Genomic DNA, 13,227 nt, shown 5'->3' on the forward strand with positions numbered 1-13,227 from the left:
AGAAGTGCTTGACTCTATGGCTTTATTTAGACCCAGGCCAGGGGCTGGTGTCCTCCAGGCCCTAGCTTCTCTCCAAGAGGCACCTGACTGGTTTGTGCTGGCATTGTGGAGTGTCCCCAGGTCCCTCGTGGTGACACTGGCGCTGTGTCACTGCTGGGGAGGAGGCTGGGGTGGCACTGTGGATCCCAGGGAGGGTGAGGGGTGGTGGGGACCTGCCAGGAAGGCTCTGGCAGGGAGGGAGGAGCTCTGGGTCCTCTTCAGGTGCTGCGGGGAGGGGAGAGGCCAGAGCTGGCACCCCAGAGCCCCTGTGCAGGGGTGGCAGGAGGTGGCCCAGGGGTGTCCCTGTGAAGTTCCTACTGTGGCTGCTCAGCCGAGTCCATGGTGTGGCAGGGCTGGAGAAGCCACGTGTGTCCTTGGGCCTGCAGGAGCCCCTCGGCTGCACATCCTGCCATGGGGCAGCTGTGGCTCTATCCAGAGGGGCCCTGCTGGGGGCCAGTGGTGCTGGGAGGGTCTCTGGGCCACCTCCTGCCCCCGTGGAGGGCCAGGACCACGGCCAGGCTGGGAGCAGAGACCCTCAGCCATCCCTGTCCTCGGTGGCCGCCGGAGCTGGGGCGGGGCAGGGATGGGCTGCCAGGTTCCAGGCCAAGTCAGACGTTTTCCTGCTCCTCTTCAAAATGGAAAATGGGGCTGCTGTGAGAGGAGAGTGCCCACAACCCCCCACCTCCACCCCTGCGTGCCCCTGACCCCCGGGCTGAGCCCCGTGTCCCATCCCCTGTGTCACCCCAGACCCCTGGGTGGGCAGCTCCAGGGGGTCGCTGCAGGAGGGCCAGGGCTGGTGGGGGCTGGGCCCCCTCAGAGAGGCACAGCACCTCCTGCGGCCCCAACCTGGACCCCTGGGCCCTCCCTGCCCTCTGCCCCCAAGCTCTGGCCAGCAAATCCCCAACAATCAGGGCAGGACTCAGGGATGGAACTCCTTTGTCCCCACTCACTCCCTGCCCACCTTCCTCTGGGGCTCAGCACAGCCCAGGGTGGCCCTCCAGGGTGGGTGGGTCCCCATCAGGGTCCCGAGGGTGGGGGGACCCCTGGCCTGGCAGGCTCAGCCCCTACCTGAGCTGGGGGGTGCAGTGTAGGCCACATCCACACGGTCACCTGCAATGGGAGGGCTGGTGACCATGGGCCTGGGAGGAGCTGCTCCCTTAATGAGCCAAAGCTCATAAGCGGGAGCTGGGAGCTCAGCCAGACCCCACTGAGCTCCTGGGGCTGCAGGGGTGGCAGCAGGGCCAGGGGACACGGCCCTGCAGGGCTCACCTGTCTCGTAGTAGTCATACAGGGACACGGTGGCCGGCTGGAGGTTTTTCACCAGAAAGTCCTGCTGGGCTCGGAAGGAAAAGGTCTCCTCCTCCTTGCTCAGCTGTGGAGACAGCCCAGGGGGCAGGTGCAGCCACCCACCATGGGGAAACCCCCCCTGTCCCAGGGCTCCTGTCCCCATCTCACCTGATCCAGGTAGATTGTCACCTGGTCGGGCTGCACCTCCACCTTCTTCACCAGCTTCTGCCCCTTCAGCTGCAGGGACACAGCTCAGGAAGGGCCACAGCTGCTCCATGAGTGCCCAGCACCCCAAGCAGGTGTCCCTCCTGTGTCCCACAGCCCCTGGGGGAAGGGACCTCTGGGATGGGGTATCCCAGAGGGGGGCAGGGGGCTCCTCACCTCCACCACGGATTTCTTGTCCGGGCTGTAGCCTGATGGCAGCCTGGCCTCGATGACAACCATGTTGGTGGCAGGACGCTCCCCGCTGTACCTGCAAGGACAGAGCCCCGGGGTGGCCTTGGGGATTCCCTCCGTCCCTGGCTGCTCCTGTCCTCCCCAAACCCAGGACAGCCCCAGTGCCTACCGTGCCCAGAGCCGGAGCAGGAACTGGGGGTTCTGTGTGCCTGGCAGCGGCTCCGTCTCCACCCGCAGCTCAAAAGCCCCCGGGCTGGGAGGAGGGGGCACGTTATAGCGCAGGGTCACCTAGGGGACAGCGCAGGGTGAGGCCAGCGAGGGGACAGGGCCAGGGCCAAGGCCAGGGAGCCCAGGCTGCGCCCACCTGCACCAGGGCACAGCCCTGCCCGCGGGCCCGCAGCCCGTAGGTGCCCGGCAGCTCGGGCAGGGCCGCGCGCTGCAGCACCAGCCTGTTGCTGCTGTCCAGCACAAAGTCCTGCGCTGTCCCCGAGGGCGATGTCACTGTCACCGTGAAGTCCCCATTGCTGCCGTGGGTGAGGGTAGCGTATTTGGCCAGGGCTTGAAGGGCCACCACAGTGTCCTGTGCACGGGAACAGTGCCAGGGTCACCCCTGAGCACAGCTCCCAGGAGGGGCCGGTTTGGAGCAGCCCCCGGAGCCTCGGGCCGGTACCTGTGTGGAGGCAAAGCCCCCGTAGGGGTTCTGCTGCCTGCAGAGCCAGCGGACAATCTGGGACGCTGTTCCCAGGTCAGCAGAGGACACGGAGGGCTGGGACAGGTAGGCCAGCAGGACATAGGCTGTCATCTCCACCTCTGCGGGCGCAGCTGCAGCCCAGGACAGCTCGGAGGGCTTCTGAGCCTTCCCCTCCCTCTGCCAGTAGAGCTGCCCCTCTGGGGGAGCAGGGGCAGCAGCTCAGCCCCTGCTGTGGGCCGGGGTCCCTCCCAGAGGTGGCACTGCCCCTGCCTGGGCAGTACCTGCCACTCAGGGGTGGCACTGTCTGTGGTGCCCAGCCTGGGCAGTACCTGCACTGACGCTGTGCTGGGCCAGGCGCTGCAGCTGCGCCTGCTGCTGCTCCCGCAGCCCCGCCAGCCCGAACACATAGGCGAGCAGAGCTTGTGTGTAGGGGTTGTCCGTGGGAGAATCCTCCAGGCACTTCAGGGCTGAGCTCACCGCCGGCTCCTGGCGTGGCAGCGGAGTCAGGAGCCAGCCCAGGGCATGGGAGTCGCTCAGAGACCCCAGTGCTGCCCAGTGCGAGCTGCTGTGCCCAGTTCGTGCTGCAAGGTGGCCTGGAATGGCCAATCCCCTGTCCCAGCAGCTGTCCCAACCCCTCCAGTCCCTGTGGGGAAGAAAGATCCATCCTCACCAGCGTGGGCAGCCCCAGCTCCAGCATCGCTGCCGTCACGTACGCCGAGAGCGAGAGCTCGTCCGACACACCGCCCTGCACGGGGACAGCGGGACACGGGTCCAGCCGGGCTGTGACACCAACACAGGGACACCCGCACTGCCCAGACCACACTCTGGGTCCCCACCCCAGCCCCTGCCCCACCTGCAGGGCGTTGTTGAAGAGTTTGCCCACGCTGCGGAAGCAGCCGCTCTTCCTCTGGTGCTGCTGCAGCCACCGCAGCGCGTCCGTGATGTGCCGCTCCTCGATGGCCACGTAGGCTCGGGCCTGCCCGAAGGACTTGAGGACAAACGCCGTCAGCCTGGGGCCAGGGAGACATCGGAGGGCTGAGGGTCAGCACTGGGGCTCCCTGGGTGCCAGGAGGAGCCCCAGATGCCCCTTACCAGGTATTGCCCTCACTGTCGCTGTTCCCAAAGGCACTGTAGGAGCCGTCGTCGTGTTTGTACTGCAGCTCCCGCTGGTACCCTGCAGGAGGACAGGGGCACAGGGCACTACTTCTGTGCCCAGGGGAGCCAGGTGGAGTGGCGAGGGGGCTGTGGGACAGTGGTGTCCCTCCCAGGCAGGGGGTCAGGGTCCCACTGACCGCTCTGCAGGAACCCCTGTGCCTTGGCGCGGATGTCCGGCAGCAGCTGCCCGGTCTTCTCCAGGTACTGCTGGATGTAGATGTTGGGGGCAAAGCGAACCATGTTCTGCTCCCCACAGCCGTAGGGCATGGCCAGGAGACTGTCCACATTCTGCAGGGCATTGCCCAGGATGTCACCTGTCCCAGGGGGACACATCATCAGCTGTGGCCCTGCCACCAGCACCTGTTGTCCCCAGGCCCCCTGGCCTGTCCCTTACCCATCACGGTGACGTGGGCTCTCTGGGAGCTCTCCAGGATATTGGCTGGAATCTCCAAGGAGACTTCTTCAGCACCTATGGGGACGGAGGCCCATGACAGTGGGAATGCCCAGCTGTTCCCGGCCTGTCCTGTGGCAGCCTCACCCACCCCGTTCCTGCCCAGGCACCCCTGGCCCACATCCCACAACACTGCTGGACGCTCCTGGCCAGTCGTACCTTCCTGACAGAGCAGGGAACTGTGAGCCTTCTCCACCAGGATCCCCCCGGGCTGTGAGGAAGCAGCACCAGAGTCAGTCAGGAGGAGGGACCCGCCTGTCCCCTGTCTCCTGGGTCACCCCTGGCTTCACGTCTGGGTGCTCTCCCACTGCCCCCCAATGGCCGTTTGCACCATGCTCCCAAATCCACCCCATTTTCCTCCTCCACAACCCTCTGACCTGCACCAGCAGGGGCTTTATCACGGTGTCCACACGGCCCTGGGTTGGCACCAGGGGCAGCTCGTTGCCACAGGGCTCGGTGGAGCTGAGGGCCTGGGTGCTCACGGTGATGTTCACCTCCCCTGCAGGTGCAAACATGGACCTCAGTCTGCAGGGAGGCCCCAAACCGGAGCACAGCCCCCTGGGCTTGGGGTGGGGCTGCCTGGACTGGGCTGGGGGGCCCCAGGAAGGGTGGGAGTGGAGCAAGGGAGAAGTCCCCAGGTCCCATGGGGTCCCTGCCCTCCCTGCTCACCCTACCCCATCCCCTGAGAGAGTCCCTGGGCAGCAGGGTGGGCTGGTGACAGCTCTGTACCCAGGCTGGTGGCTCGCACGCCCCACTGGAAGGTCTTGGCTTCATCTGCACAGACACAGCCCCTGTAGGTGTCCCCTGCGCCTGGTGACACCTCCAGCTCCGGTGACTCTGCCAGCGTCACCTGAACCTGTGGGACACAGCCGTGGCTCCGTCAGACCCCAGAGCCGAGGTCACCTGCCTGGGCCTCGGCTGAACACGGTGACAGCCCCATCAGCCCCTGCCAGCCCCCAGAGCCAGGGTCACCTCCCTGGCCTCACCTGAAGCTGCCAGAGCATGGCCACAGCTCCATCCGCCCCTGCCAGCCCCCAGGGTCCCCTGCCCGTCGTCCCTGCTCACCCTCAGGCACTGGCGCAGGTAGTTGAAGACGGTGGCCCTGAGGGTGAAGGTCTCGTGGCGCACCACGGCGTAGGGCAGCGCCAGCTCCACGAAGAATGGCTGGAAGGCCGTGACAGTGACAGCAGGGGACAGCCCCAGGCCCTGTGGGGCCATGCAGAACATCCCGGCCTCCCACTCCGTGATGGTGTCGGGCACTGTCACCATCACCTCGGCAGAGCCGCCCTCCCTGAGGCGTGGAGAACATCGTGAGGCCAACCCACCACGGCTGGTGGCATCGCCTGAGCGGCACCGCTGTGACACTGCTGGTGCCATCCCACAGGGAGAAGGAGTACTGAGGTCCCCAACCCTCTTCCCTTGGGAACTGTCCTCTCTCACCCCACAGGGACCAGGTCCCACAGCCACGTCTCTGGGAAATACGTCCGGGGTTCTGGGGGCACATCCTCTTCCGCCATGGCTGGAATGATTGGGCTGGCCATTCCCACAAGTGGAACGCTTTCCACAAAGAAATGGCGATATGCCACCACTCCTGGAAAAGGCGAAGCAGAACTTGGGGGCCTCAGGTCTCAGCTGGACCTCGCCTACGGCTAGCACAGGGGTGACCAAAATCTTTTTCCATCCTCTTTCATCCTCTCTGATGCCAAGGGTATTTTCTGGATGGCTCCAAGTCCCCCTGAGGACACAGCAGCCAGGACTGGCCACCAGATCTTCGCTCTTTTCAGCGTAAGGGCTGTGCTCACCTCCAGGACCTGCGAGTCCAAATGTGGGCATCCTGGGCGGGCAGTCTTCCTTGGTCTTGGCATTGGTGAAGAGCTTCAGTGCTGCATTCTGTGAAAAGGCAGAGGTTGTCCAACTCCCAGAGCCAGCAGGAGGAATATCCCCTTTCCAGCAGCAAGTAGTCCCGGGGCCACAGAAAACAAGTGGAGAAGGAGCTTGGGCTTGGCAGGTCTGTCCTTTGCCACAGGTGTGGCTTTCCCAGCACTTGGGAGAAGCTCCTGGATGTGGGGAGGAACCAGGAGGCCCAGGTAGTTAATCACCTGGAATAACTGGTAGGTTTCCATCTTGGAGTCCCGCCAGTAAAAGTGACAGAATGGTTCATCCTGGATGCTCTGGGGGTAGTTGAATTCAGGCAATGCTTTGTAGACCTGGAAATAAACACGTGCAAAAACCTCATTTTTGGAGCACAGGGCTCTGCCTGGGAGCCACCGCAGCACTGGGTCTGTGTGAGGGACACTTGAACCAGTGTCCTCCCACCCCCAGCCCAGGCTGCTCCGGGGGCTGCAGGGGGGCCCCAGGCAGGGTCAGCACTCACGGCCTCGGCGTTGAGCTCAGCCTCGGGCTTCAGGAGCAGCACACTGCGATCCACGGCTCGGACAGCGCACAGGGAGCCCGGGGCAGCCCCCAGCTGCAGCCTCAGTGCTGCCCCAGGCAGGGCCCTGGCCTCTGAAAACGCCATCTTCACCTGCACAGGGACATCAGGGGACAGGGACAGAGGGCAGTCACCCCCCGTGGAGGGGCACGACCGAGCCACAGGGAGGGTGGGCTCTTCTCAGAGGGTTTGGGGATCAGGGAATTGATTGAGAGCTTGAGAGACCGTGACATCGTGATGCATCTGGAGCAGGAGGGATCCCAAGGCAGGCAGCCATGGACAACCCACCTCCTCTCACCTGGTTGGGGAAGCACTTGGCCACGTGGAGCTCAGTGGTGTCAGCCACCATCTCGCCGTTGGGCAGCACCACATAGACCAGAATCCTGGCCATGGGCGCCAGCTCCAGCCCGATGGGCAGCTCCAGGGAGAGGGACACTCTCTGTCCTGGGCCATGGAAAGGGGGGAGATGTTACCCAGAGAAACTGCAGCTGCTCCAGCCCGGGAAGTGTCTAAGGCCAGGCTGGACAGAGCTTGGAGCATCCTGGGAGGCTGCAAGGTGTTCCTACCCAGGGCAGGGGGGTGGAATGGGGTGGGCTTGGAGACCCCTTCTAACCCAAACCATTCCACGGTTCTGTGAGGAGTAGGCACGGGGAGCAGAGCCCCGCACAGCCCCTCCATGCCGTGGGACGTACCAGGCTCTGCAGTGATCTCCTTCCTGAAGATGCTGGTAGTGGTCCCCTTGGCCACGACCTGCAGAGGAGGGGGTGAGAACAAAATGGATGCTGAGTGTGGAATCCAAGTGCCCTGATGTTGGACAGACCCCCAGTGAGAGTTCTGGGATGGTTTTTGACCATGCCCAGTCTCCAGCCCCCCAACACCTCCCATGGGGATGCAGGCTGAACAGTGGCAGCAGCCACCTCCTCTGACAGGTCCCTCAGTCTCTCCAGGACAGGTTGCTCATCGTCCTGTCCCTGGAGACACCACCATGAATGCGTGTGCAGATGTGGCCCTTCCCACATAACCGCCCTGATTCTTGCTGCCCTCTCTCCCTGGGCTGGGGCTCACCATGAAAACCAGATCCAGGTTCTTCGGCTCGTTGCCTAAAGCCTCCTTGCCAAAGATGGAATCCACGTGGATCAGCTGGGAATGGCCACAGGGCAGCTCCCCCTCCACGTCACGGATGTGCAGGAAGCTCGCGCTCTTCGACGAGTAGGGCATGACCGACAGAAAAGCACCTCGGTAGGTGACTGCCGAGTCCTCCTCCTGGCTCCCAGCTGTCCTGTTGACTTCAGCCTGAGGTGACAATCAGGGGGTGAATCCACCCAGCAGCCCCCGAGGCTGGTGCAGCTCCAAGGCCCCTCTCCGCTGGAGGGAGCAGCTCCGGGATCCCTGAGGGGGGGACACGGGTGGGGCACTTACCGACAAGGAGACCCTCTCACTCCAGCCAGAGGCCACCAGCTGGAAGGAGGCTCTCCCTGAGCTGTCTGTCAGGAGGGTTTGTGTCTCCTCTTTCCCCTGGTTCCGGACCGAGAGCAGGACCTCCCTCTGGGGCAGCCCGGAGCCGTCGGCTCTCTGCAGCCGGATCTGTGCCCGGAGGGAAGGGGAGATGCCGCGGGCTGTGGGAGCTGCAGCCGTGGCAGAGCAGGGCTGGGGGAGGGCAGGAGCGGGGCTGGGAGCACCAGGGGGCAGGTGAGCCCTGCAGGGAGAGGGGACCCTTCGTTACCGTGCCGGTGTAGGGGAGGCCGGGCTTGTAGACGCGGTCAGGGTTCTCAAAGCTGACCGTGACTGTTTTGGGTAAAACCTCACAGCTCTTGGTGCTCTTCATCTCCAGCCCTGTGGAGAGTGAGTGGGGAGCTCAGGGTGTCGCAGGGACACAGGACACAGCTTAGCTGCAGCCAGTGCCCCTGTCCCCACGCAGAAAAGGTCCCTGGACGTTTGGGCTTTCCTCCTGCAGCTCCCAGCATGGTTTGCATCTCCTACAAGAGCAGCAGAAGCCCTGTGGAATATTTCAAACCTAAAGCCGGGGTGCAGCTGCAGGCAGACACTTCAGGAAAGGCTCTTCACCAGAGCACCACCATGAGGGGCCCCCTGGGGCCGCTGGGCACAGGGACAATCCCTGCTCTCCTTTCTCTCCAGCCAGGCCAGGCTCCCCCAGGGTGACGAGGTGGCAAGTGATGGACAAGCTCAGAGGTGAAGCCACCCCACCAGCCTGGGTGAACCCAACCACACTGCGCTGCCAGGACCCAGCTCCCAGCACCGGCAGAGCTGCTGGATCTTGGAAAGGTGCTTTTCCTCTGCTTGGAATTCCAAGTCTTGCCAGGCTGACCTGACTCACACTCCCACCCAAACCCCATCCCTGCATGTGCACCCCTAAATCCCAGCAGTGCTTTTGGGAGTTCCTGGAGAAGACCAATCCCTTGGGAGCAGCTAGGGATGGCCACACCCCATCCCCACCTGTCCCATCCTCCACCAGCGACGCCTTGACTTCAAGTTCCTTCCTCATCTCCGAGACGGACTTCTTGAAGGCAGCCAATGAAACCTCTGTGGAAAAGCAGCCGTCCTTCTCTGTCTGGAAGGAGGAACAACCCCGTCAGCAGCATTCCCAGAAAGGAGCCATCCCAGGGTCACCCCCAGTCCCAGCCTGCCCGGCTCACCTGCCCAGTAACCTGGATGCAGGTCTCCGTCCTCTGGTAATACCAGGGCCTCTGGGTGAGGCACAAGCCGGCCTGGACCTTTCCCTGGACGGGCTTCCCGTAGGTGTAGCTGTGTGGGGACAGTGGAGAGGCTGTGCCAGGGGGCCCACCCTGCTGGATCCCCCCATCTCCCGTTTCCTGTTCCCAGCTCACCGCCCACAAATCTGCACCAGGAACTTCTCATCGTTCTCCCACAGCGTGCTGGGGAGATGAATGGTCACCTCAAACTTGGGCAGCACTGGTGGACAGGCACAAGGACACGGGGTGGTCACTCCCAGGACAGTGACAACACCTCCTGAGTGGCTGGAGAGGGTCAAGGCCTGCTGCCCGTGGTGGGATCCCACTTCCCGGACCCCACGTACCGTATTCCTCCACGATGAAGGAATGGCTTTTCCCCTCCACACTGATGGTGTAGGTGCCCAGGGCCGGCTCCGAGGCCAGCGGGACGGACAAATCCACGATTCCCTGCCGAGGGGCCACCTCCCGCCACTGCGCGATGCGATTCCCGCTGGGATCCTGCGCAGGGACACGCGGGATCAGCGCCCGGGGAGCCCGGAAACAGCCCCCAGCTGTGTCCTGTGCCCCTCTCCCCAGCCCACCCCACTCCCTGCGTGTCCCAAACTGACCTTCAGGAACACCAGGGGCAGCTGGAAGGCAAAAAGAGGATGGTCAGAGGAGCGATTCCATTCCTTGGGGTCTCACCAGGGTGGGTGCAGCCATGGATGGGGCAGAGGGAGGGTTTTCTGTGGGATGCTGTCAACTTCCCAGCCCTCGAGATGCTTCGGGATGGATTTTGAGCCTGGCTGTGGCAGGGATGAGCCAAGGGCACTGCCAGCCTGGCACAGAGAGGTGGCATCTCCCAGTGCCTTAGGAAGGGTGCAGAACCCCTTTAATCTGGGAACATCCTGCACTTCCAGGGACCTCAGTGATTGCTCAGGGGTGCCAGAGGCTGGGCCTGCCGGTATTCCTGGTGTCTGATGGATATCAGCACATTCCCCACGTCCCAGTCACCAGGGCTGCAGCCCTAACTGGGAGCTGGCGTGGGCACATTCCCGTGTCACACGTGCCCTCTGCTTTCTCCTTCCTGATCCTGCTACACCCCTGATCGGCACAGGGCATCCCTGCCCCCGGGGGCAGCTCCCCGGGCAGAGCTGGCCGGGGCGGCATTCCCAAGGGCAAAGGTGACTCCCACACCTCTCCCACGGCTGGCTGGGACACTGCAGGGAGCCCTTGTCACCTCCCCAAGTCCCAGCCCTGAGCCCCGCTCTCACCTTCCGGTTGCTGGGGGTCAGGTCTTTATCCAAAGAGACAACTCGGAATTTCACTGCAAAAGGAAACGGAGAAGGAGGAAGCTTCATCCTTGGGAAGATGGATGGAAATCCACCCTGAGCCCTGCACTGCCCCTGAGGCAGCACAGCCTCCGGCGAGCCCTGGCACTGCCCTGTGCCCGTGCTGGGCATTCCAGGATATCCCAGGACAATCCCTCCCATTTCTAGGCAGTGCAGGAGCCAGGCTGGGCCTCCTCACCTCTCTCCCCCACCAGGGCGGTCCCCCAGGGCAGGGTGGTCCCTCCTGCCCCCCTCACCTTCCTGCCCAGGCTTGTAGACAGCCTTGTCCGTCTGGATGAAGATCCCGGGGTTCAGAGCTCTCAGCATCACCTTCTTTGACTCGGAGACATCCAGGGAATCTCCTTGGATCGAGACGTGCAGGGCCACGATCTCCTCCCTCCCTTTGGCGGGGGCTGGAGCCTGCAGGGGGAACAGCAGGCTCTGTGTGAGGACAAGGATGGTGCCCGGGCTCCCTCCCGGAACCCAGAGCACTCCTCACCCCAGGAACACCTTCCCCAAGCCAGGGGCTGGGCAGAAGCGTCCCCCCAGCACCCTGCAGCTCTGCAGGCGGGGCCATTCCAGCCACGGGACAATCGGAGCCGTTTTGTCACAGTGAGGGGGGAGACTCTGCCACAAGATGGGGAAGTCACGTCTGTTCCCAGCCCCACGTGGAGCTGATGGAAACGGCCTGGAGACCAGCCAGGGCCGCCCCTCCCTGCTCCCCACTGCCTTGGGGTGACACTGGGGTGACACTCACAGGGAAGGTGACATTCAGGTGCAGATGAGGCTCCAGGACCTCTCTCCTCAGCAGAGTGATGGGCAGGGTCCCGTTGTCCCCCTGCAGCTGGACATGGACCTGGACGGGCCCCTGGAGGTCACTGAGGTGCACCCAGAGCGTGGCAGGGTGAGGGTGGTACAGCACGGCCGGGGACACCACCACATAACTCCTGGCAAGGACAAGTGACAGGAGAGCCCTGGGGCTGAGGCACATCCAGCAGGGCCCCACGGAGACCTGGAAAAGCCCTGGGAGCACAGGAACCCCCCCAGCCTTCCCTCTCTGCTTCTGGGCTGCCCTTGGCTCCTCAGCTCAGCTCTGCAGGTGAGGGCACAACAACTCCTCAGAGTCACCAGGGCCGTGTCCTCAGGGCTCCTGGGCAGGGAGAACGCCCAGCCTGAGCGTTCCCACTCTGGGCAGCGATCCGGGCACAGCAGGGATTGAGTCCCACCAGGAACTGCCAGGGAGCCAAGGTTAAAGGCACCCCAGCCGGCACAGATGGACACAGAGGGGACTTACGGCGCTCCAGAGGCCCTGGCTGAGAGGAGCAGGATGGTGAGGAGGATGGGAAGGGCTGGAGCCATCGTGTCTCCAGCTGGATGTGGATGTTGGGAGCAGCCACGGCCTCCTCCTGCAGGTCTTGGATCACTCTGGGTCTGCGTCTGAAATGGGACCTTTGTGTCCCATCCAGCGAGGAACTCAGGGCTGGCAGAGGAACCCCGAGCACCCGCTGATAAAGTCCAGGCAATGTTTGCCCTCTGCCCACAGTTTCTGGGGGTCAAGGATCCCAGGGATTTTTGCAATATTGGGAAAGGTCCCTGAACTTCCAGTCTGGGGCAGGAGCCACCTCCACACAGGTTTGCTGGGAAATGATGTCAGGAGGCAACGGGAACACATGGACAATGAAAATGGGGAGCACAACATCAGGAGTGGCTGGGAGCTGGGGGTGATTTCTCAGAAAGAGAAAATTTACGGTATTTCAAATTTAACCAGATTTGGGCAGATCACACGTCCCAGGCTGGATTTTTGCCCGGTTTCCTCCAGTTTCATCCAGTCTGAGCAGAGGAACAGGACAGTGTTGGGATGTGGCAATGCTATATCTGCTTCCATTCCACACGTGGGAGCTGGACACCTGCCAGGGCAGGGCCGAGCTGCTTCCCTTTGTCCTGGTGGGAATTCAGGACAGTTGAGGAGCTCCACGACAGCCCCACGGTGTCCTGAGCACATCCCCTGCTCTGGGGCCTGGCAGTTCCCTTCCCTTTGAGGGTGTGGGAACCATGGAAAGGTTTGGGATGGAAGGGACCTTAAAGCACTTCCAGCCCCTGCCGTGGGCAGTGACACCTTTCCTACCCCAGGCTGCTCCAGGCCTCAACCAAGCTGGCCTGGGACACTTCTAGGGATCCAGGGACAGCCACAGCTGCTCTGGGAATCTGTGCCAGGGCCTCACAGGAAGCCATGGATGGGGCTGACCCTTCCCATGGGATCTCAGGTGACCACGGCTCTGTCCCCACACCTGCCCAGCTCAGGTTTTGCTGGACACAAGGCTGTGCCCACCTCCCTGCCCTTTGGACCTGCCCCACAGGCTGTGGGTGGCCAGAGGGGGCTGGACCTGCCACCCCCAAGGACACGAGGCAGGAGCACATCCTGCCAGGATGTGAGCGCGGTCAGTGCCCTGCCAGACATCCCGGCGTGGTTGGACGTGACAAGGAGCTCATGGACCACCCAGCACTGCCAAGGCCACCACTGACCCCCACCCCCGAGTGCCACATCCACACGGCTGTGAAATCCCTCCTGGGCTGGGCAACCAAGGCAGCCAGGCAGGGCAGGCCTTGGAGAAGCAGAAACAGCAAGTTGTTCCCAGAGCCCCTGCTCCAAGGTTCTTTCCTTCTCCTCAAGCTTTCACCTCCCACTGACAGGGGAAAATCCAGGGAGGGCTCTGGCTGGGCCCCGGCCCTCCAGGCAGGACAAGGGTTTGCTCAGA

The 13,227-nt window shown here is 63.4% G+C and overlaps 1 protein-coding gene across 1 annotated transcript; it reads right to left on the reverse strand.

The window, feature by feature from the left end:
* Positions 1–5: 5 nt before the first annotated feature.
* On the reverse strand, positions 6–11,933 carry LOC136301624 (alpha-2-macroglobulin-like protein 1). The gene is given in 37 exon segments (XM_066204751.1): positions 6–667; positions 1,108–1,149; positions 1,309–1,411; positions 1,495–1,563; positions 1,708–1,798; positions 1,892–2,010; positions 2,087–2,302; positions 2,393–2,610; positions 2,743–2,899; positions 3,084–3,158; positions 3,267–3,423; positions 3,506–3,587; positions 3,706–3,882; positions 3,963–4,037; positions 4,179–4,230; positions 4,397–4,518; positions 4,749–4,875; positions 5,085–5,310; positions 5,460–5,610; positions 5,822–5,909; positions 6,119–6,226; positions 6,394–6,543; positions 6,749–6,894; positions 7,143–7,200; positions 7,516–7,743; positions 7,870–8,034; positions 8,174–8,283; positions 8,905–9,019; positions 9,105–9,213; positions 9,297–9,381; positions 9,506–9,659; positions 9,770–9,790; positions 10,415–10,467; positions 10,729–10,891; positions 11,229–11,418; positions 11,766–11,912; positions 11,914–11,933. Coding segments are annotated over 37 exon segments (4,389 nt in total). The 3' UTR covers positions 6–647.
* Between the last annotated feature and the right edge of the window lie 1,294 nt (positions 11,934–13,227).

This window comes from Chamaea fasciata, unplaced genomic scaffold (genome assembly GCF_029207755.1).
Source record: "Chamaea fasciata isolate MVZ Bird 193981 ecotype frontalis unplaced genomic scaffold, bChaFas1.0.hap1 SCAF_27, whole genome shotgun sequence".
Lineage (NCBI taxonomy): Eukaryota > Metazoa > Chordata > Aves > Passeriformes > Sylviidae > Chamaea > Chamaea fasciata.